The 22,503-nt window shown below is 38.2% G+C and overlaps 1 protein-coding gene across 8 annotated transcripts in view; it reads right to left on the reverse strand.

Moving 5' to 3' along the window:
• myo6b (myosin VIb) overlaps positions 1-19,042 on the reverse strand; it is a gene marked incomplete at its 5' end in the record, with an annotated part of 31,781 nt that extends 12,739 nt beyond the window's left edge. For 4 of the 8 annotated variants that reach the window (XM_079262758.1, XM_079262756.1, XM_079262753.1 and 1 more), the window contains 19 exons: positions 45-138; positions 351-389; positions 3,034-3,204; positions 4,243-4,338; positions 5,097-5,224; positions 7,211-7,283; positions 7,782-7,873; positions 8,112-8,269; positions 9,515-9,659; positions 10,435-10,615; positions 12,610-12,690; positions 13,185-13,349; positions 13,429-13,526; positions 13,627-13,682; positions 13,854-13,959; positions 15,150-15,279; positions 15,692-15,765; positions 15,854-15,923; positions 18,926-19,042. In XM_079262758.1, coding sequence (XP_079118884.1) covers positions 45-138; positions 351-389; positions 3,034-3,204; positions 4,243-4,338; positions 5,097-5,224; positions 7,211-7,283; positions 7,782-7,873; positions 8,112-8,269; positions 9,515-9,659; positions 10,435-10,615; positions 12,610-12,690; positions 13,185-13,349; positions 13,429-13,526; positions 13,627-13,682; positions 13,854-13,959; positions 15,150-15,279; positions 15,692-15,765; positions 15,854-15,923; positions 18,926-19,042 — 2,074 coding nt within the window. Of the gene's footprint in view, positions 1-44; positions 139-350; positions 390-3,033; positions 3,205-4,242; positions 4,339-5,096; positions 5,225-7,210; positions 7,284-7,781; positions 7,874-8,111; positions 8,270-9,514; positions 9,660-10,434; positions 10,634-11,457; positions 11,467-12,609; positions 12,691-13,184; positions 13,350-13,428; positions 13,527-13,626; positions 13,683-13,853; positions 13,960-15,149; positions 15,280-15,691; positions 15,766-15,853; positions 15,924-18,925 lie in introns of all 8 variants that reach the window. The other 4 variants (XM_079262760.1, XM_079262759.1, XM_079262755.1 and 1 more) reach the window with 3 other exon arrangements.
• Positions 19,043-22,503: the final 3,461 nt, after the last annotated feature.

Genomic DNA, 22,503 nt, shown 5'->3' on the forward strand with positions numbered 1-22,503 from the left:
TTTAGTTGCTGAAATACTTCCACAACATCTTCTCTTGGTCTGACCTGAGCACTGCAGCTGGGAGAGAATCAGAGCTCCTTCAAACTGGTGGCTGACCATCTTCAGGTTGGGTTTTACGCAACGGATAAAACTTGAACCCTTCACAAATAAACATCAGTCAGATGACATGATCTTCCTCAGCGTGTAACTTCTCAGTCTACCTCAATCTCTGTTATAATCAGCACATAAATATAAACATATCTGTGCAGTAACAACATACATGCTCTCTGACGTTGTAGACACTGATTTGTTTCATGTGGGTTTTGAAGAAAAGGAAAGAAAAAGCAGAATGTGAAGGTAATTTTACTCACTGTGCTGCGAAGCTTCTCGAGCAGCAGGTTCAGTTGAGTCTGTTTGGACAAGCAGACAAAAGGAACTGTTTAATTATTTGTTTGGAAGAATGCAGCCAATCCGAGCTGTTTCAAACGAGGTCTGAGGGTTGCATATCCTGGTCTAAACTAGGGATGATCCATGAAATCAAACACAAGCAGAACCGCAGGCAGGAGTAACTGTGCCCAAACAAATAATAATAATAATAATATTAATGAAAAAATATGAAAAATTGATTATAATATATTATAACACTAAATTATAACATATTAATAACATAAATCAATAAATTAATTATTAAAAAATTGGCTTATGCTGAAAATGGTGTCTGAGTAAAGGAAACCTGTTTTAATCTTTTCATATGTAAAAGACAGCTGAACGTTGTGCTTCTGCATTCAAAACAAATCTTCAACAACACTATTATTTTTCTCCCGTTTTGCTTTTAAGTCTGAACTGTGATACTCAAACTACCTTTATCCAGCTTTATCCGAAATGGAACTGCATCTCAGAAAAGGTGGGAGACTGAAGGAAATCTAAGTAAGTAAAAACGTTATAGAAATATCAGGGGCCTCATGTACGAATGCTCCACATACATCATCATGTTCTGTACGCCGTGTTCCATCCCGTCGAGATGTACAAAGAAACACAAAACTTTGTATGGATCTTTGCGCACCACCATGTAAATTTTCCACCTGCCATCAGACCTGTGCTCAGCTCGTACAAGCTCGTATCGTTACACAGAGACAAACTACAAAGTAGTGAAGCACACTAAATATGGTCCTCTTAACTTTCTGAGGTGAAGAGGCATTTGGAAACTAATTTCTTCATGCATTTCAACACTAAAGATTTACACCTGAGCGCCAAAAAACACATACATTTTCTCCTCAAATGACCAAAACCTAAACCTAAAGCAGGGGTGGGAAACCCTGGTCCTCCAAGACTGGAATCCTGCAGGTTTTCCATGTATCCCTGGTCCTGCACACCTGATGCAAATCAAAAGGATCCAACAGCTTATCAACATCTGCACAGTGATTCATTCACTTGAATCTGTTGTGTTGGAACAAGAAGACACTGAAAACTTTCAGAACAAGGACCAAGGTTCTGATTAGTTTTCTCTGTTTATGTCATTTAGTGCTTGGCTGAGATGCACACACACACACACACACACACACACACACCCATGACAGCCACCATGAAAGACTGCACACAGTCAGATGATCATGTGAAAGAAGACACTTGAAAGAAGCTCCTGAATCAATTATTTCACAGGTAGTTACTGATTTATCTTGACTTATTACATCTGCCTTAATGGTCAGCATGCAGTCAGACTGGTGTCCCTCAGCAACTGAAGTCTAAGGAGCCTCATGTCTGTGCAGCTGGCACTGTGAAGCTACGCTGAAGACGCTGACCTTGTCAGTCTCCAACACCTGACCGATAGATGTGAACGGTGTGTCTACAACTCTGTTCTCAGTTTACAGTTTCATCAAATGTGTTGGCAGGATGTCAGGAAGTTTCACTGATGATAGAGGACAGTTGTGAGGAGTTAGCTCCATCATCTAAAAACCTTCTCCTGACTCTGCTGATGGTCAGATTGCTTTTTTTTTTTCCATTAACTTCCATGCCAGACCTTTTTTTTTTTTTTTTTTTTTTTTTTACCATGGTGTGATGCTCCAATTCTGCTGCATTTGTGTTTGTGAGAAGCAATGCGGAGTGAATGTGAGCAACTTATTGCAACAGTTTTTTTTTTCTTGTTCTTTTTTGGTGTTGTTTACGGCCCACAGCGGCCTCTGTACTTATTTAATAAATCATAAACCACACTGGGTCAGTCTTAGTGGTTATTTATTCAGAGAACACAACATTATCAACACCAGAGGAAAGATCATCTCATAAAATAAAGCAGCAACTTTAATCCTAAGGTTTGGACTGGAACAATTTATGAATTACAGACAAATTATTTCTTTGTGTGGATCGAATAGTTTTTCACTTGGCACATAAATGTAGTGGAAGAATAAAAGCTCCATAAATGCCATTACCATTTTAATAGTGATGCTGCATCACCGAACAGAAAAGTAGCAGCAATCTAAACAAACAAGCACTGAAACTAAATGACGCAGATCACTGCACGATACCTGCACAAAATATTACAGTTCCGTTCATCAGAACACATTTTGACACTATTCTTGAATGAACACAAAGCATGCTGGGAAGCTTCACTCGCATACCTTCAACACCCTACAAGTGTGTGTAGGTTATTTAACCAGTTTCAATCACTTTCATATTCTGTGCAAATCTTATTTGACACAATGTTTATTCATCGTTATTTTAATAAAAGGGGAAAGCATGCTTATTTACTCTTTATGAATAAGAGGAGACAAGGCACATGCGGTTCCTCTACATTCCAGGTCAGTTTCGACGTGTGAAGGAAGGACAAGTGTACGCACAGACTCACACAGATGAAAAATTCTGGGTGTGTATACTTTCCTAATTTTGACTGTACTCTGACAAATACAAGCATGAAGCACTGAAACACCTGAGAGTCAGTATTTAGTTCATTCTCAGTGATAGAGAGAAAAATATAGCTGTCATAAACAAAAAAGTCATGTTTTATATAGGTGTAGTTATATGTATGGTAGTAAAAGATGAGGATTTTGAACAGTATCTGACCTTGAATTTGTTTCCAACGCTGATAAAGCTGAGTTTGCCCGCCTTCTGTTTGGAGTCCTTGGAGGTGTTGGAGTTCTCAAATAGCTCTCGAACAAATTTGTCTTTTGATTCACACACTAAACTCTCCAAGGACATGTGCAGGGCATCATTATTCTTCTCCACGAACCGCGTCTGTCAACATACACATGCATTGCATTCACTCATGTGCTGGCAGACTTCTATACATACTAGTACACGCCTCAAACAAGTGCAAGATGAACAAAAGAATGTGTCTGTCTCTGCATTTATCTACTGCTGTTGGTAGGTATGATGTATTTAATGCTTGTAGCAGGATGATAAATGCATTACACAAATGTTTTCTGCTGAATATTCAGAATATTTTCTGAGATTTTTCAGCTCAAAAGATTAAAATCATTGGGAAATGTTCCTAGCAGGAATTTTAAACCCTCTCTTCCTTAGTTTCAAAACGGGATTGTTATGACCTTTGATCAGATATTACAGAAACACTTTTTATCCTTTTCTTTCACATGAAGGTCCATTTTACAAAAAGGAAAAAAGACTTTTTACAGAGGGCTTTGTTACTTATTTTCTCTTTTGTTTGTTTAAAAAGAAGCACATCCATCTGTGCCATCTGTAACGCTCTCAAGGGGTGTTCTTGGTCATAGCAAATTGAGGCAGACGTGGACATTGGACAGGGACATTGGTAGCTGTAGATCTCATTATTAATGTGGGGAAAAAAAGGACCTAATCTACATATCATGTCAGTTACAGCATATTTATCACCTGACCATGTCTTTAAATCATCTGATTATGTCTTCAAATCACCTGATCATGTCTTCAGATTGGAGCCTGTCAGTTTTAATTGGGTGTTAAGTGCAAAATAAATACTCTGGGCCTGATACACTGCTTATAGCCAAGCTCTGCAACAGGACGCAGTTCAGCATGAACTGCAGATCTTGTTAGGAACTGAGCTACAACTGTATCCGAGGTATTACCACGATGTCCTTTAGCGATACAAATTATGGGAAAACGTTCAATATTCTGGCATTCTGTGCAAAAAATAAACTTCTCTGTTGGATTTCTTATAAGAACCAGACTGGAACAGGACAGCAGTGTCAGACATCTCACTGGACTCCTAGTGTGGTCATTTTAAAACTATACAAGGGCCTTTTCTGGACCACTTTAGTGTGAAAATAAACAAGTAATTACCGTTTCATAACATACAGCTCCTGCAAAGTGCCTGATCATAAAGCCCTCATCATCTCGGAGATTCCTGTGAATGGCCAACTTTGACTTCCTTGGAACCTGAGCCGAAGAAAAAATCCATTAATTGAAGAAAAACACGCCAACACATATAGCTATCTACTGATTTCATTGGAATCCCATCCATCACAATTTTGTTTGCTCAGATCACTATTTTTGGAGAAGAAAATGCATTAATTTAAACATTGCTCAAGGTAATCTGTAGTTATTTAACAAGTTTACCATATCAAACTAGAGCGGTCTATAGGGCCTCAAAATAAATCATTCTTCAGAGTCAAACATAAATAACATTTAAGCTCCATTAGTTTTGCCAATGAAAGGAATCATAATGAATGATGCTGTGAAAAGGCAGCAAAGCTGTGAAGCAGCAATGTTAGTTACAACACATTGAAGGATTTTAGATAGATTTCACTCTCTTAAATGTATGAAACAGCATTCATTTAAAAGATATCAGCAACTTGCCTGCAGCCAATCACCTCGGGTCTTTTCCCCGAATTGATGTCAAGGCTATGTTTTTAAAAGGATTTCATGCTTGCAGATATGCAGGCAGCGTGACAAACAACAATGGTAAAGACATCGACAGGGTAGGGACTGGAACTGTGAGTCATTTACCAAACTGTCATAACATACAGGACCACTAAAACCGATCACAATGACAAAACATATATGCGCCCACATCTTTCCCGTCTACAAAAAAGAAAGAACTTAGGGCACAAAGAAGACAACAATATGAGAGAAGGGGAGAGAAAATGCAAAGAGAGAAGACAAAATAAGGGAAAAGCATAGCTTATAGATCTGACCGTCAGTCTAAAGTGGTCTTTATGTTTGGTGTGAATGGCAAGAGCAAAATGCTGGTCACTGGGCTGAGGAAGACGATTCTCTTCATCCAAAATGTCCAGAATTCCCACCAGCTTTGCTTCCACAAGATCTGGAAAAGACAAGTACTGTATTTACCAAACAGCATATATATATATATATATATATATATATATATATATATAAATATAAATAAATATATATATATTTCACATTCCGTAATAATTCCGTAGTATCAATCTTTAACAGAAATACATTAAAATAAGATTATTTCTGTGTGATGTTGTCTCACTCTTATTTACGATGCTTCAGTTTATTGAAGTTTGAAAGTATTTTTCAAACTTCTATCAGATTCTATCAGATTTAGGTCTGGACTTCGGTCACTGTGAGACTGAGTTTTTTTTTTTTTGTTCTGTTGTAGATATTTCATATTTCAAATCATTTCCATGTTAGATCTTTTTTTTCAGCCAAGCTTTAGGTGCTGGACGGACGGGTTATAGAAAACACAGAGGTGCTTTGTGACTGCAGTGGCTGCAAAACAAGCCCAAATCATCACGCCTCCACTACCATGCTTGGCAGCTGATAAGTAGTGTTTGTGATTTTATCCTGCTTAGTTTTCAAGAGCTGTAGTGCTTTGCAGTACCTGTCCCCCCAGAAGTATTGTGATTTATTCAAATCCATCTTGAAAAACAAGTGTTGAAAAAGTGTTTGTTTTTTTGAAAGAAGAGTTTCTTTGTGCAATTTCTCCAAGCAAGTGTTACTTGTTCAGACTTTCTCTAACTGCACCTCAGCATTAGAGTCTGGGATGCAGTTTTTCAGATTTTCATACTGTTTTTCAATTTTGGCAAAGATTTTGTTAAAGAACAGTTTGTAAGTTTGATCTGTTGCTCATCTGAAACTGTGTTTAACTAACTTTAAGGTTCACTAAGGGTCAGAGGATTCATCACTTTTAACAGGCATCCATAGAAGTATAAGAGGGAGTAATATTTTTCTTTTTTCTCAAGAATAAAGTCAAATGTGTGTTGAAAAAAAGGTTAAATAAATTTGCCTTAATTCAATGCCAAAATTCACAATTTTCAGCCAGCCTCATATTTGAAATGCTTTCACAGCTTGAAGGATTAATAAAACTTAAACGGGCTCTTATTCCATTTGGATAGCAGAGCGGCCATTATGATGCGCAAGTTAAAGAATCACTGAATGTGCCGTCTGATATTCATCGGAAATTTCCTGTTTACTGTTTCTGGATTTGAATATGCAAAAAGTATAGAATGTGTTCATCAGGATGCTCATTTAGCCTCTTATTTGAATTATTCATACAACTTGGTGTTTAGAAAATAATGTGATGGCCAAGGACCTTAGAAAAAATTTGCATGAACAAGCACCTGTGCATAAATACTGAAGATTGATGAGTGAATTAATGGCCAACCCAAGCGGTCATTTGCAAGTCATGAATGTTATTCAGTGCTGTCAGTTAGTCTCACACCTGAACAGTTGCAACCTTTGAAATACAAATCAAACTGCTTCACCTTGATACGTGGACTACTTCATCTCATTAATTCCAGGATTCATTTGAGAACAGACAAATAGCCAAAACAAGAGGGTATAATTTCACCAGCTTTTCATAAAACAAAAAAGGACATAAAACCCACAAATATCCACTAGATTTGCCCCTCTCTGACACATAGATATGCCAGCACTGAGAAAGATAAGAAGCCTTTACCTCTGTCCGTCTAAAAGCACGGATATGTCTGTCAGGACGCCTTACATTTCTGCAGCAGAGGCTCCCAAATTGATGTTTACAGTGTCCCAGAGAGTCAGTTTATTGACCCGTTTTCGCTAACAGGGAGGGACCATCCAAGGTACCACTTACACACATATACCTTTGAGTTTCGGCCATTTCAAAACAGGTCACGGTGGCCATGTCGTCAACTTCAGAAGCAGATAAGGAACAACATCCTCCATCATTTTTTTTTTAAAACTATAAAACTGAGATAATCTTTATTGTCATCAGTGATGTATTTATTTGTTTTTCTGAAAAGGTGACCTTTACGTACCAGAATGAAGTACAAGTCCTCGGCAATGAGGTACAGAGACTTACCTATGCAGTCCTGGTTGTCCACATAATGCACTTCATTCACTCCCAGCCCCTCCTTTTGATAGAGTTCTTGCTCCTGTAATCATTGAAAAACAACAACAAAAACAAAATAAAACAAATATTCCACACTGAAACAGCATTTGTATGATCTCCCTACAGACATGCGTTTTCTTTACCTGAGTGACCTTAGAACATCATGTACTTACTACAATAAAACACAAATATCAAACTGACAATAAGCTATTCTGGCTATGAAAGACTGCGCTAAAGCCGTAATCGTGGTGCAATAATTAAAGACCTTGGAAAAGAATAACATCAAGAGATCACAAGAGAGAAAGAAGCTACATCATGTCCCCTGAGAAATCAGCATTCTAATGAGAGAGGAAACAAGAGAGATGGAGGGACAATATGAGTGAAAACAAAGAGCAGAAGACTGGGAAGCTTTACATGCCAGTCACCTCTACCAGCCTCATGAAAGAGTCAGAAACTTTCACTCGGCAGTGACGTGATGTGGCAGGTTTCCCAGGTTGACAAAGTAGACCAGACCACATCGCCTCGATCCGCAGGCACCCACCTCCTTGAGAATGCGCTCGTTGAAGAACTGCTGCAGTTTCTCATTGCAGTAATTAATGCAGAACTGCTCAAAGCTGTTGTGCTCAAAATACTCTGAGGAGGAAAAATTGAAGAAGCAGAAAAACATTCATTTCAATTAGTTCTCAAAATGAAAAATGTTGCAAAGCCTGTGTTAATTATAGCAGCAGGGAAAATAATCTCTTACGGAAGAAACCCTGGTAATGATGCATACATATGTAAACATGCCACACACAAAAATATCTCTTTAAGGAACTTAATTCTGACGAAAGCGCTGCTGAATTCAGTTTCAGCGTGAGCTGCGGTTCATTACCAAATCCAGCAATGTCCAACACGCCGATGAAATGGGACGAAGTCTGGAAAGGGAAACACTGATTTACACGTTTGACCACGTGATCAAAGAGGCGGCTGTACACTGCCTTGGCCAGGGCATCGCGGGCATTGTTGGCTTGTTCCACCTTCAGCGGCACCCTGAAGGGACACACAAATTCCACCAATGAAAGAAATTCAAAACAGGGACCAGGTTTTTTGTTTTTTCTTTCCAGTCAACCCTATTTTATCGTGGTGACAAACACTTTTTTTTTTTTTTTTTCATAGTAGTGTTAAACTTTTTAAGAAATTCTACCAAGTGATTGTTTGAAAAAGTCAAGTTCTTTATGGTTCCTTAGTCTCTCCTTAAAGGCAGGTTATTAAATAAAAAATACGAACCTTGAACTCCACAAGGCCCTCTATTCATCCCAGCATTCATGATGAAATTATTTAAACGGTTTGACTGATGTGACGAAGTGCAGTTCCATAGAGGACAAGAGTTCAACTCTGGTGCCCCAGCTGGGAGAAAGTGGAATTTAAAATAAAAAGATCTCTCTTTGGCTTTGTTATATTTCATCCCACTTCTTTCTTTTGATATTCAACCCAGTCAGCCCTCCAGAAAAGCTCTCATCCATTACAAAAAGTACTGGTCCACCCTTAAAAGCAGTCTCATTTGACCCCTTTCTCCATTTTATCATTTCAAAATTCAGATTCAGCTAAATTACATATAATCCCTAGAAATGAGCTCAGTGACAGGCATGTCCATATCCCGCAATGTTTCATGTGCAGATGAGTTGAAAGACTTTTTTGTCTCCACCCCCTTCTGTTACCCTAAATCTCCTGGGGGTAGGGTAGATTTGTCTGGAGCTTAGAAACAAAGACAGTCCCCCCCGTCACTCCACCTGCTCCCCAGACACTGGGGCTTCACTGTACTGCAGCCATGCTCCCCTGCCTCCTCAGATACAGACTGCATTATTTATGTGGAGAAAACACTTCCAGGCCAGGCCAGCATCTGGCCCTTTTGAAATATTAATCTACCAAACCTGGCCTCATCACTCAAATACTACATCGTCACCAAAGTAGACAGGAACACTGTCAATGCCATATTCTCTTTTTCACCTGTAAGAAAACAGCAGACATGTACATGTACAATTCAGTTTTGAACGTCTTTGTCAGGGTCACGATTAAGAGCAACAGCTGCCGACTGACTGCTTCACTTACCGTCTAATGCCAAACTCAGGGTAATTATAAAATCTATGTTCAATGTAATACCATTCCAATTAGTTGAGCAGACATTATATTTAGCAGTTAACAAAGAATTGGTCTTATTTAAAACCAAAGGGCTGTGTTTTCTTTAGGAAATATTTGGCTGTTTCAAACTCATTCCTGCTGCCCGTCTGAGCTTACTTGATAACTGTGCCTTTGGCGCCCCCTGCTGTAGTGAGCATGACTCTTGTGGTGAGGCTCACGCGCAGGTCGTCCTTGTCCAGGCCCAACAAATCCGCACAGTAATGAAGAGTCTGTTCGGATTGATTCTTTAGGATACAACCACCTGAAAACAGAAATATAAACATGTGTTGGAGACAAGGTTGTGAAAGTGTGTTTTTCTATTAACACACTTTTCGGTTTTATGATATATTTCATAGTCAGGGATTTATTTTTGAGCCTCACAGTAGAACACTGGGAGTGATGTCTTCTAGGCAAAAACTAACTGTGACCAAAGGTAACAGTAAATAATTAGTGGGTTGAATAAGAGGTTTATATGACTGAGAGGTTTCACCATTGTCTGGAATTATCATACAGCAGTTTTTGAGAGATCCAGTTAGACAGATAGATTAATGTTTCCACAGAGACCTTGATCATAGACCAAAGAAAAGCAAAAAAATAAAAAAAATTAAAAAAAAGGAAGGAAGCAAAAAGCTCATGGTTGCCCTGGTAACAGAGGTCCTTTTGTTATCATCACTTCAGACTAAACTATGATGATAGTCAAGGACATGCTTCTCTTTTCGAATTGTTATCTTCATTAGAAACAAAAACAACTGACACTCACGTGCTTACATTTGTCGCATAAACAAACTAAAGGGAACCTTTTTATGTTTATGTCAATATTAAAATATAGACTTTACATTTTAAATCATCAGATTTTACTTTTTGTAATTTGCTGGGAAAGTGGTCTTCCTCTTTAAGGTGTTCATGGAGAGAGCTAAAGAGAGATGCTTTATATATTCCCAGCACATGCTTACGAGATTTGTCAAAGAAAAACATTGGCAGAATTATGCAGATTATTCCAAAGTATTACAAAAATTTGTAAACATATCCTTTATCACCTGAAGAACTTCCTGTTTCTTCAAAATCAATGTTTCCCAGATGCAGAACACCAGCGACAACCCTGAAGAGATCCAGCTTCTCCATGTCATTCAGCCCAATCTTCTTCATGGCGATGCACATCCTGTTAAAGTCACCCTGGTCGTCAAGAAGAGGGTCCTTCAGAGCACCCAGCTTCAGATGCTGCAAAGTACACAAGAACTATTTCATATTTCAGTCCAAATTACAAATTATGCAAACACTGGAATACAAAAGTGTCTGTCCAGACTCATTTAATGTTCAGGTGTACTGAGGAAATCTTCCAAAATTAGCTTTAACTGGAAGCTAAATACTGGAAAAAATCATAAACAAATCAAATATTATATAATTAAAAATCTTAAAGCAAGCTGATAAACTAATGTGGATACTGTCATGTAACTTTACTTGAAGTGGTTTGATGAAAATACATTTCCAAATTTACCATGACAGAGCCAATGTATGAGTTTAAAAACCTGGAAGCATGAGAGATGAAAACTGCTCGAGCAGAAACAGAAAGTAAAACGACACCAGAGACACTTGATAATATCTCAGAAGTCATGATTAAAGATTAAATAAGGGCTGCACAATTAAGACTAAACAATCACAGTTACACTGGAATAGAATAGAATATTTAAAAGGATTGTCATGATGTGAACACAGTGCTTACATCTTTCATTAAATCAAGATCTCAACAATGAAAAGAAATCATAAGAATTCAATATTATCGACCTTAAATATTCACTGGAACAAAAGAAAATATAAATAATTATGCAGCCCTATTTCACAGGACTGAAAACACCAAAAGAACCACAAACACCAATCCAAACCTGGCATGCACATGCAGACAAAGAGGAAGCATGCATTCATTTCCTGTTTTCAATACAAACAGAAGCTGCTGAAACCCAACAGAGCCAGTGTTTAACTTAGGACAAACATGGGAGGAAGAGAAGAGAGCACAAAGCCCTGAAGAGGGGGGGAAAAAAAGCCGAACAAAACAAAAACATCACCTTATTGTCCTGTGAAAAACACAGACATGAGGTGGGACAGAAAAATTACAGTTAACTTCATTAGTGACAAAACTGAATGAAACATATATTTTTACGTACAACTTTAAAGCTATACACTGAAATGTGATGGTAGTTTTTGTGAGTAAAAATTATATTAGTCATGTAAATAAAAACACTGATATTAAATACACATTTTGGCATCATGAACCAAATCCCTTTAGTTTATTGGAACATGAGAAGATGTTAAAACATGCAATTAAAGAGTTAATAATTCATGGTACAAAAACACAAATGATATTCGATCGGAAAGAGTCAAGAATAAACAACAAACAAGTGTCACTAAACGTACAGAAACAACAACATTTAGTGTCCCTGTAATACTTCAGGACAAAGATCTAAAGGTGTTGTATGAGAACAAGATGTCATGAGGGGTAAAAAAAAAAAAAAAAAAAGTGTGTGATTATTGCTGCCTGATTACATTTCATGAAGCTTAATGAAGAGCTGGAGACTGGACCTAATAAATATTCATGTGGTTCTGGTGCAGATTCTCTGACTGCTGAAATAATAAGTGGCCTTTGGACTTGGCAGCAGAGGTGCCTTCCAATTCTAGTTCACAACTACTTTACCTGATTTTCCTGAAAATAGGAATTTCAAAATAGGAGACCTGTTTCCATGTTACAGAAGAAGTGAAATGAACATGTATAATTAGTCCCAGAGAGAATAACACATCAGTTATTCTGCTAATTGCTGCAAAATTTAAACTGCATGTGTCTGACAGACTCGGAAGCTCAGCAAGGCGTTACCTTTTCATGTCATCCATAATAGATCAAATCCACAGATCGGAGCTAAATTCTTGGCAGAGAATACATTTTTTTGACCAATTTCTGCATATCATTCCTTCTTAGCAGCTTATTTTCTTGAAAGATGGTTAAGATTAGATTTTGGTCTTGTTTTGCTCCTTGTTTGAAAGGCCATATTCTTTTTGCATCTAAATGATTTATTTTAACAACATCTAGTTTAGTTTTTGAGCAGAAAGGACATTGTTTAAATGTAGGCAAACTCAGCTGTTTCCAAGTGACATTAAAGCTGTTATGCAGAGTAAAATGTGCCGTGTGGGATAAGAGGGAACAGGGCAGAACAACAGGAGATTACCTCGGGACTCTTGCGGCTTTGCATTATCTGTTTATCAGAATCTTTCCCGGCAAAGTATCTGGTACATCCTCGGTTTAAGTACTGCAAAGGAAAGAAATCAAGTGAGGAACATGTTAACATATTCAGTATCTGCTGGCAAATCTAATGAGAATGTTTATTGTTTTTATGATTGAAATATTCATTGTTGTTTTCCAATATTGCTCCACGGCTGAGTGGCAATGAACTGAATCAAATAACTGTCTCTGTTGACATGGGTATCACGTCAGGGTACCCATGATATTCAAAAACAAAAACAAAACATTGTGCTACTATTCTCTACAAATGTTCTATACATCTTTGGGAAGACATGTTAATGCTCCTCAAAAATTATTAAAAACACAAAATTAAATAGTAAAATATTTTTCTCTCCAGGACTTTTGACTTCATTTGGGGGAAAGTTTTGCTTTGTGTAAAGAGATTCCTACAAATGAGTTTCATTTAGATCAGATGGGGTTCTACAGAACCGCCAACCATCTTCTGCTTTAACAAAAACTTTGTTAACTTGTGCAGACTGATTTGTGTTCAAGGCCGCTGACCCTGAAACTGTCTGGAGAATCCAGGTGCAATTTCTTCTTCAGGTCCTCGGACGCTCCCGCACACAGTCTGTAGAAAATGTGGTAGTTCCTCTCATCATTACTTTGCATACAAATCCTTGATTTCTCCAACAAGTAATGGGAGACAAATCCACCCACTACTGCGTTCTGATGGCAAAAGAAAAGTTTTCAAATTCATTAGATACAAATCATAAAACAAGCAACAATGACACACATCACCACTTACTTTGTCATTAAAATGGATTTCTACGAACTTCCCAAAGCGACTGCTGTTATTATTTCGGACGGTTTTTGCATTTCCAAAAGCTTCAAGAAGAGGATTTGCTGTTGAATGAAATGGAAAAAAAGTTCATTCATGATCACTCCTTCTTAATATGCCCCAAAAGTATGTAATTACTATGTTTCTGATTTATTTGAATTTTACCTTCTACAATTCTCTCATCAATATCTTGACCACTTCCATATGTTGTTGTCAGATATCTACAGGATGGGGATGAAAAACCACTGTTACCAGTGCAGCCATGGATGCTATTAGGACATAACCAGCAGCAGGAAGAATAATGCAATGCCGTTTACAGATCATCCCCTCTGAAAAAGTCTTAAATCTCTAAAATTGTTGTTCTGTTAATAATTAATCATGCAAAGTCCTACCTGAGAACAAACTTTGTGTTTTCAGTCTTCCCAGCACCAGATTCGCCAGAAACTATGATGGACTGACTCATCTTTAAAACCTTCATGTCTCTGTAGGCTTTGTCAGCTAAACAAAAAACAAAAACGACAACAAAAAAGAAAAGGACAAAACAAATAAAAATAAATAAATAAATCTAAAGCTTGTGGTTACATATTCTATCTATATACAAACAATCTGTCCTTAAAGCTGCATTTCCACTGCAGTAAGATTTTTCAGGGTTCCAACCGCAGGAACCAGGAGCTAAAAAGGAGCTTGACCCTGGGAGCACTGGGGCTTGCATAGCTGAACATTACTGAATCATCAAGTATTCCAAGCATTTTTTTAATTCCCTTCTGTCTCAACTCTGTCTTTATTATTCACCGCCGCTAGTAAAATCTGCTCCATATGTAACCTACCGGGAGAACAGTTGCTGTTACAAACACAATATTCACCTCAACCACTGACAGAATGAAGGTGTCTTCATTCACTTTGGGAGACACAAAGCACCGAGCTGTGGTGGTTGTCTAGCTCCAGAACTAATGAGGAGGCAGTGTTTATAATGTAACAAGGACGCAGTGAAACTAGTATAGTATGTTAAACTGTTTCACAGCAGTTATACTCGGACGAAGAACCCTGTAGAATAACTTGTGCAACATGAGCTGATTCTAAGTACATGGAGGCGATGAGCGTTTGCTTGTGTTTTCGAGCTGCTTCAGCTGCAGCGGGGGAGCAAGCTCCAGAAAGTCAGGTCGCTCGGACTCTGCAGTGATATCAGAACATTAATCAAGTAATGATATCTCAATCTGAGACTGTTTCACTGCGGGTATTTTCTAAAACACACCAAGACCCATAGAAATGCATAATATGAACAATTTAATAGAAGAAAGTTTTCTTGTTTGCAGGATGCTCTGGAGGTCCCATCAGACTTCCTGGTGGGACTATCAGGGTGAAGCATTGCACTTCAGTGGACTTAACCCAACTTGAACCTTGAGTTCAGCGTAAATGCAACAAATCCAGGGTTAACATAAATGTTTCTCTCCTAGAAAAAAGGTCCTGACTACTTCTGGTCATGCTGCATCTAAACATGTTCCCCCTGCAGACGGGTGGAGAGATACTTTACCAGAGAGAGTCTGTTGTCATGTATTTCCACACTCAGCCATTAGTTTAAATGTCCGTCTCCTCCCTATGTGATGCTGCGTGAGCATCTGTGCTACAAACAGTAATTTTGTGTTCACAAAAAAGTAATGTATCACAGTTACACAGTTGTGAGTTCTCACCTATAGCGTAGACATGAGGTGGCAGAGTGCCAAGTGACTTCCCTTGGTAGGACTTGATGGCATCGGGGCCGTACAGTTTTGGTATGTCGTAGTAGGGATTAACAGCTATCAGAATATTTGCCACATAAGTCTGCAAGAGAAGCAAATACGAGCATGATTTGGTTCGTAGTGTTTGAACAATGACAAAGAAAAGAATTGAAAGGGATCCTACTGAAAACCAGTAAGACACACCTTATCTGGTTTTCATTTCTTCAATTTCTCATCTACCAGCTGTTCCTAATTTCTTAAGTGAGGGTATGAGGTCAAAATTGGGTTTGCCAGTCTGACCCTTGTCTCACTGCCATTCCCTCTTTACCACCTGGTACTTTTCCTCCAGGGAATCACGGATACGGATCCTTTCCTTCTGCTCTCCAGTCTGCTACCTGATCTAATTGCATAGTGATGCCTTAATCCCATAAAAACCAAAGAAATGACGACAAAAATACCATGTAAAATCTATTTTCCGTTTGTACATAATTAATAAAAGGAAAGTAAAAACTTACATAAATGTGGTCTTTGTTGTACCGCACTCTGACATTGTTGAGAAGAGTGGCTTCATTCAAGTACATAAGTGAACCTGTAGGGGGAAGATTAACAAAGAGTAGGATTAAAACTAAATTCACGCTGAATGAGACTAAATAAAAGTTACTCCAGTAAAAACTTACAGTTGTCATCAACGTGTTTGTTGACATCATCCTCTGCTGGGAAGACTTGGTTCATCGGAGCAAGAAAAGTCTGCAACATGAGACATCTTATTGTTTACACAATTTTTCACGATGAGGTTCACAGGACAGAAATACTGAACATGCAACAAGTGACACTGTCACTTTTAACGCAAGCCAACATAATACATTCATGTTTTACTTGTAGTCATTAGGAACGCTTATAACACAGACTAAACATTTGTCAGAATTTTAATAAAGACATGAAATAATGTAAACAGTTTAGCGAGCATGCATAAACATGAAACATTTATCATGCTTCCAGATCACACTCATGGCATCTGGTGTGACATGCTCACACAGGCTAAATTAGTTACTGATGTTCTTATTTTATTGTTTGAGAGTCTGAGTTAATGGAAATAAACTCAATGGAACAAGTCAGCTGTGAGAGAAACAAGGGGAGACATGGCAGCATGATGAATAATTTGGTGGCAAAGCAACAGGATCTGAACACCTGAGTGAGTCAGTGAGCGGTGTGTATATGGTCAGGGGAGGATTAAGCTCTTCTTCTAGGCACCAGTCATGCCTTTAACTCTATCCAAAGAATTTAAACCAGGTAATCATGTTTGTTGTTTTTCCAAAAGCATATATCTAGAAAATAAATGTTTTTCTCCATTTATATTTAATGCTCATTCCATTCTCTGTACTATTTAATCAGCACCAGTGGTTGTAAATGTGGCATGATTCACTCTGCCTAATGGTGCATGGTTTATTACCACAAACAGCCAGGACGCATAAACAGAATGCAGCTTTGTATGCCTGCTGCAGGATCTTGGCACAAACCGCGGCTTGGTCATCCACAGTAACAACTATGTGAAAAATGTCTAACCAATAAAACTAATAAAGGCTGAGGGTCTTGCAAAGAGCTGAGGCGCTAATGAGCTCAAGTTTGCAGTAAAGGCCAACATTCAATGGGCCTTTCATCCAGCCAATAAATGGGACAAAGTTTATGCCTTCATAAAGTGATAATGATCATTTAAAGTTTACAGCTGTTAAAATGCCAATAAGAAATCATTTCTTTAAAGAAAAAACACAGACCAGGTTTATCTTAAAAGTGAAGAATTATGACCTGAAGAGAAGCTGCATGTAAGAATGCAAACTTCCACATCAAATGCACCAGGCTTTGAGTAGACCTTATCCATCCAGATCCTGAGTATAAACTCCAAAACATGTCTGACTGAGACTTTCTGTTAATACAGCAGGTACATTTCCTAAAATGAAGAGACGATGTGACAAAAAAGAACTTCATCGGCTTTCCTCTTAATGCTTTGCACCAAGTCAGGTCCTGTAACCTAAAGTCATATTTACAACTTTGCATCAAATGGCAATAAAACCTTTTGCAGCCAGATGTGTACCTACATGACATGGGATTTGAATAGAAACAAATTTAAGAAAATAATGATTTCAAATTTTATATGAAGGAAAAAGACACTGACTTATTGAGGCACTATTGAATTTCTGCCCTTTGGCTCCCCCTAAACAGAAATAATTCATCCTGTCTCTTCTCTGAACAATCTCCAGTTAGTAAAGGTAAAAGTCTGATGTTGACTCTTGCTCTGTCACTTTTGTTCTTTTCTTTGCTACCTCCTAAAAATGTTATACTCTATTTGCTAAATCAGCCAAAATGTGCCTTTAAAAGGGACCATTTTCAGCATGTGACTTGCTGTAAAGTGAAATGCAGCAGTAACGTAACGCCCCGGGCTGCTTCTCAACCCTGGGACAAGACAACCCAGGAATGTGCATAATAAATGTCAGTGTGCCATTAAAATAAGTCAGACTTTTACAATAGGAAACCTATACAGTATTGCTTTATCATGTAATTAAGCCGTGAACTTGAGCTGGAAATGCTTTGGAATGCAGGTAAGTCATACTTATAAATGTAATTGTTCTTGCAAAAAGGAAGGATTGCTAAAATGATCACCCTTTCTAACAGGTTGTTTGTCTAAAGGATGTGATATCTTGTGTTACAAGTGGTTACTGTATAAAAGGGGTATCAAACTCCAGTGCTCGAGGGTCAGTATCTGGCAGGGTTTTCTTGTTTCCCTGCACCAGCACATCTGATTTAAATCAAATGACTGCAACAACCTATTCATTCATTTTGCACAAGTTTGTTGGAGCATGGAGACAACAGAAACCAGCAGAATACTGGCCTGCGAGGACTGGAGTTTGACACCTGCGCTGTATAAGAAAGTTATCATAAATGCACATTTAAAAATATCAAAATGAGAGAGCGCTTAATTCCATCTGACTAACTTGGGGTTTTATAGTTAATAATAATAATAGCTTCGATATGGCGCAAAGAATAGAACAAGCCGTAATTACTGCTCTTAGGAACACATGTACTATCTGCCCAGCAGCCAAACCTCTTTATCTAAAGAAGTCATCCATGATGGTTCGCTTATCGGCACATTAGCACATCTAAATGGAGCTGAGCCATAGTTAATGTTATTTTCTATGGTTGTCTTTTTCCTGCTAAATCAACCCTGGTGTGACAGTGAACTATGCTGCAGCTCTGATCATAATTGTCAGTCAACGGTCAAAACAAAAGCTGAGGCAACCTCTACAGTACAAGTCTCTCGTAAACACCGGAGGCCTGTTTGTTTGAGGCAGATGACGGCTCAGGTGTAACAGGTGGCCTTTACCTCCTAATGAGTCGGTCTCTTCTAGGCAACGCTATCAGCACACCTGCTGCTTCTCTTTATTTATTTATGTCTGTGTACATGTGGTCTCTCGCATTTCTCACGTTTCACACATTGTTGTGCTAACGCCTTTTTACCTGATTTCACACTTGAGACTGACACAAACGACACAAGATAAAACTCTGCACTTCTTACACACGTTGTTGCTAAAGTTTTGCATATGAACATGTGATTTTGTGTGAATGGTCAGGTGCCGTCAGGGATGAGGGCAGCAACATGTAAATGTGTCATCTCAGATCGACTTGCGCATAAATTGAGAGTCACGTTTGTGTGTCTGCATGTTGTTTTGCATTCGTGTGTGTGTGAGATGACCCACCTTGCCCTTCTGGTTCAGTGGTTCTATGCTGAGCGTGTCGGCTCCTATGTCAACGATCATGCCCAGCTGGAACCCATCAGTGGGGTGGGGCGCCCACACCGGCTTCCCATCCTCCATGGCTCACCTCCGGTCACAACACAGCCACACAACTGTGAGGACAAGGAGAAAAAAAAGAGGAAGGGCATCCTTAAAGAGATTGAGCACAATTGTGGGAGGAGCTACATATGCAAAGTACTGTACACAGATTTGCATTATACATAGTTCCTCAAACAAAGCTGTGTCCATTGTGTCCTTATGTCTAATAACGTTGACACAGAATTTGCATTTTGCAGCACAGCTGATAAAAACTGGTGTCAGTTTTGCTACTTGCAAGACTATAAGAACAGGTTCATTTCTCACCAAAACCTTATTCTCCTGTCATCATCACCTACCTCTTCCCCTCACTCCGTTTTTAAACCTTATAATTCTTTAAAAGTCTCGTAAACAGTAATTTGTGGCCACAACACAATTATTGTTCATATGACGAGAAGACAACATCTGAGGAGCTTTAAAGAACTCTCAAAACAGATTAGAAGGAATTAATGAAGGAAGTGATCAACAGTGACATTTCCCAGTCATTTGCATTATGTGACTGGGACAGGACCAGCTGCTGCTGTCTGGTTTGCTTTCCATTAACCTGTTGTTCCCTTTACTTATCTTGTAAAGAAGGATTTCTCACTGCAGTGAGACTGGGTTGTCTCCCAAGGGACTTCTGAGACCCGTAGGAGGTAAAACATAACCCCAAGTGACCCTACATGACTTTAGAGGTAAACAGTCCTGTCTGCAAGCATGGCCAAGCAGAAAACTACCCAGCATATATGAAAGATTTACACTCATTACCATTTAAGTGTTAAATTCATAATGGTCAACAGCTAAGGAAATTCCTTTAGTACCTATTAAACACCTATTAATAGGTATTTAATAATAGGAACCTATTAAACATTTCTTAAAGGAATGTTTAATAGGTGCAAATAAATAACAAGAAGCCAATGTATAAGACTTAAAGGTGACTCCTGGAATTTTACTTCAACAGGAATTTGGCCATATTTGTGGGATAAAAATAGATATTTCTAATAAAAAGCCCTATTTTATGCATTTACCTGTCTTATTTACTTGTCAGATGTTATTTTGTAATTGAAAACAACAACCTTGACAACCAAGTATATCTTTGACTTAATCTGTTGGTAATTTTAAAGCATCTTTAGTTGAGCCTTTACAACATGCGTCCATCCAACAACTGCAAAGCAGAACGTTAGCAAGAGGAGTTAGTGATGTTACATAATCAATAAGCTTCAGTGATTGAGGTTAAATGTCACAGAGGATAGTTAATGGAAACGAATAAAGCTTTGGATTTATCACCAAGTAAAACTGACTCAGAATGAAACTGTGAGAAACTGTGCTCAGCATTAAACTGGACGAATTTAAGTTGTCTTGTTTTTAAACATGCATTGAGTAAATATAACAATTATTTCATAGTACTTAACACTTTTTATTGGGTAAAATTGTTAAATGTAGCCATTGTTATTTCAAGAGAGACGACAATGCTATGGGAAATGGAAAGATCTTTTATATTAGACTGATTGTGTTGCGATCAACCAATTCAAGAGAGTTTCTTGCATCTTTTTAGGTAATAAAAGAGCATTAGCTGAACTGTAACCACTTTATCATCAACAACATATCTAATCAATACATCTATTACTGGAAAGTGCACGCTTTAGAATTTTTCTTTGTGCCATACATTTTAGTACACAGAAAGCTGCTTTCCTGCCAAGTCTCCTAAATGTTGCACTTCTATAACAATGTGCAGGTACTGTATAATCATAAAACAGCTGCCAGAGTAAACATAAGATATAGCCACAGAAAGTAAACATCAGATACATGCAAATAACAAACTGTTATCTCAGGTTATTGTTATATCACCCATCTATAGGTAGAGAAATACTGTTTGCTGTAAGCCAACATGCAAGCAAGGGGAAGGTTTTCCATCTCATAGGAACATCCAGGCAGCTGTTTAGAGAGGCCTATTCTAAAATATGGCTGCTGAGTGTTTCAGCGTCTTGGCTGTAGAGAGCCTTGAAGCGGACAGGATGTTAAGTCGAATCATGCAATGTCAAGAAGCAAATATGATAACAACAGTTTGAATTGAGCACCAGGAAAGAAGATAAGTTTACTTTTCCAGTCTTTCATCATCAGCCTTTAAGTTTTCGATCAAGGCTGTGCGAGGAAGTGTCTGGATGACTGTTTTTCTAAGATGACTGATAACCACAAAGCTAAACCACTGTTCCCCACTTCAGTCCAAGTTTAACTGCAGTTGTCCACACAGGAAATATGCTTATTTGAAAACGGCACCACCACCAGAGGCGAGCATGACTTCACACATCTTGGTGAAATGGAAACATTCTGTAATAATTTGACATGAGAGTCGGTCAGTGTTAGTCGCATAAATCCACTTCTGTTTGCATAACAGCACAACTGCATGGACTGAAAGCTCAGGGATTGTCCTGCTGCTTTCAAGGCAATCATCTAAAACAACACAGAGGAAGAGGACCTTGTACATAAAGTTCTATATCTATATCACAAAGTAACTGTGTCCCTGACTGTTTTAGTGAGACTGGTGCCTTGTGAGAAACTTTGACTCCGCAGCTTTAAATCCTCTTAGTATTTGACCCTAATCCAGATATAGAGGTGAGACACTTAAACTGAGAGCGAAGTACAACAAATACAAGCCTGCTACTCAGTAGAAAGACAATGCAAATCAGAATGGAGTCAAATGGCTGCTGAAACACAGAGTGAGTCCTCTATGAGGTGAAGAGAGAAGGAAATATAAATATACAAATACACAAGTATGGACACTGGCTCCAGTTAAAGCAGGACGTGAAGAAACACGCCTCTGGTTTCCTGCCACTTGTTTCCTGCTCTTTACTGGAGCAAAGGAACATGGAAAATGGATTGGACACTGACTGCAGGGCAAAAGCAGGACAGATGGAAACAGAAGAACTGCATCACGGAAAACAGAATAAAATATGGCCTTTGTTTAAAGTTGTGGATAACTGAAAATAGTTTGTCAAAGAAAGTCAAATTAAACAAGCAAAAAAGGAGGCAATCAAGGAAAGAAATGAATAAAAATGAAAGATGTGCTTTGAATCTATCTGTAAAGACATTTTACACAAACCATGTTAAATTCAAATTATGTCCATTATAAAACAGTTTTATGTGGAGATGTAGTTCAACTTAACTTTGCAATTTTGTCAATTTGTATCTGCCTTAAAAATGGCATCAACAGCTAGTCTATATGAGAAAGCAAATACGACACCATTGCAGGAATTTATAAGTAGATCACAAAATGTTCAAAGTTAGAAACCATTAACACCAACAAAAAAAGAAACATATAGTGCATGAAGATGTTTGCTATTCCAAGAAAAAAAAGTTCTACAAAACTAAACACACTTACGACAAATATCCTTCAAACAGTCAAGTTAACGAGGAACAGGAACAACTCCCTCATGCGGGTCTGTGTCTGAGGCACTTGTCCTGCTCTC

The sequence above is a fragment of the Telmatherina bonti genome (genome assembly GCF_933228915.1).
Source record: "Telmatherina bonti genome assembly, chromosome: 22".
NCBI classification, from domain to species: Eukaryota; Metazoa; Chordata; class Actinopteri; order Atheriniformes; family Telmatherinidae; genus Telmatherina; species Telmatherina bonti.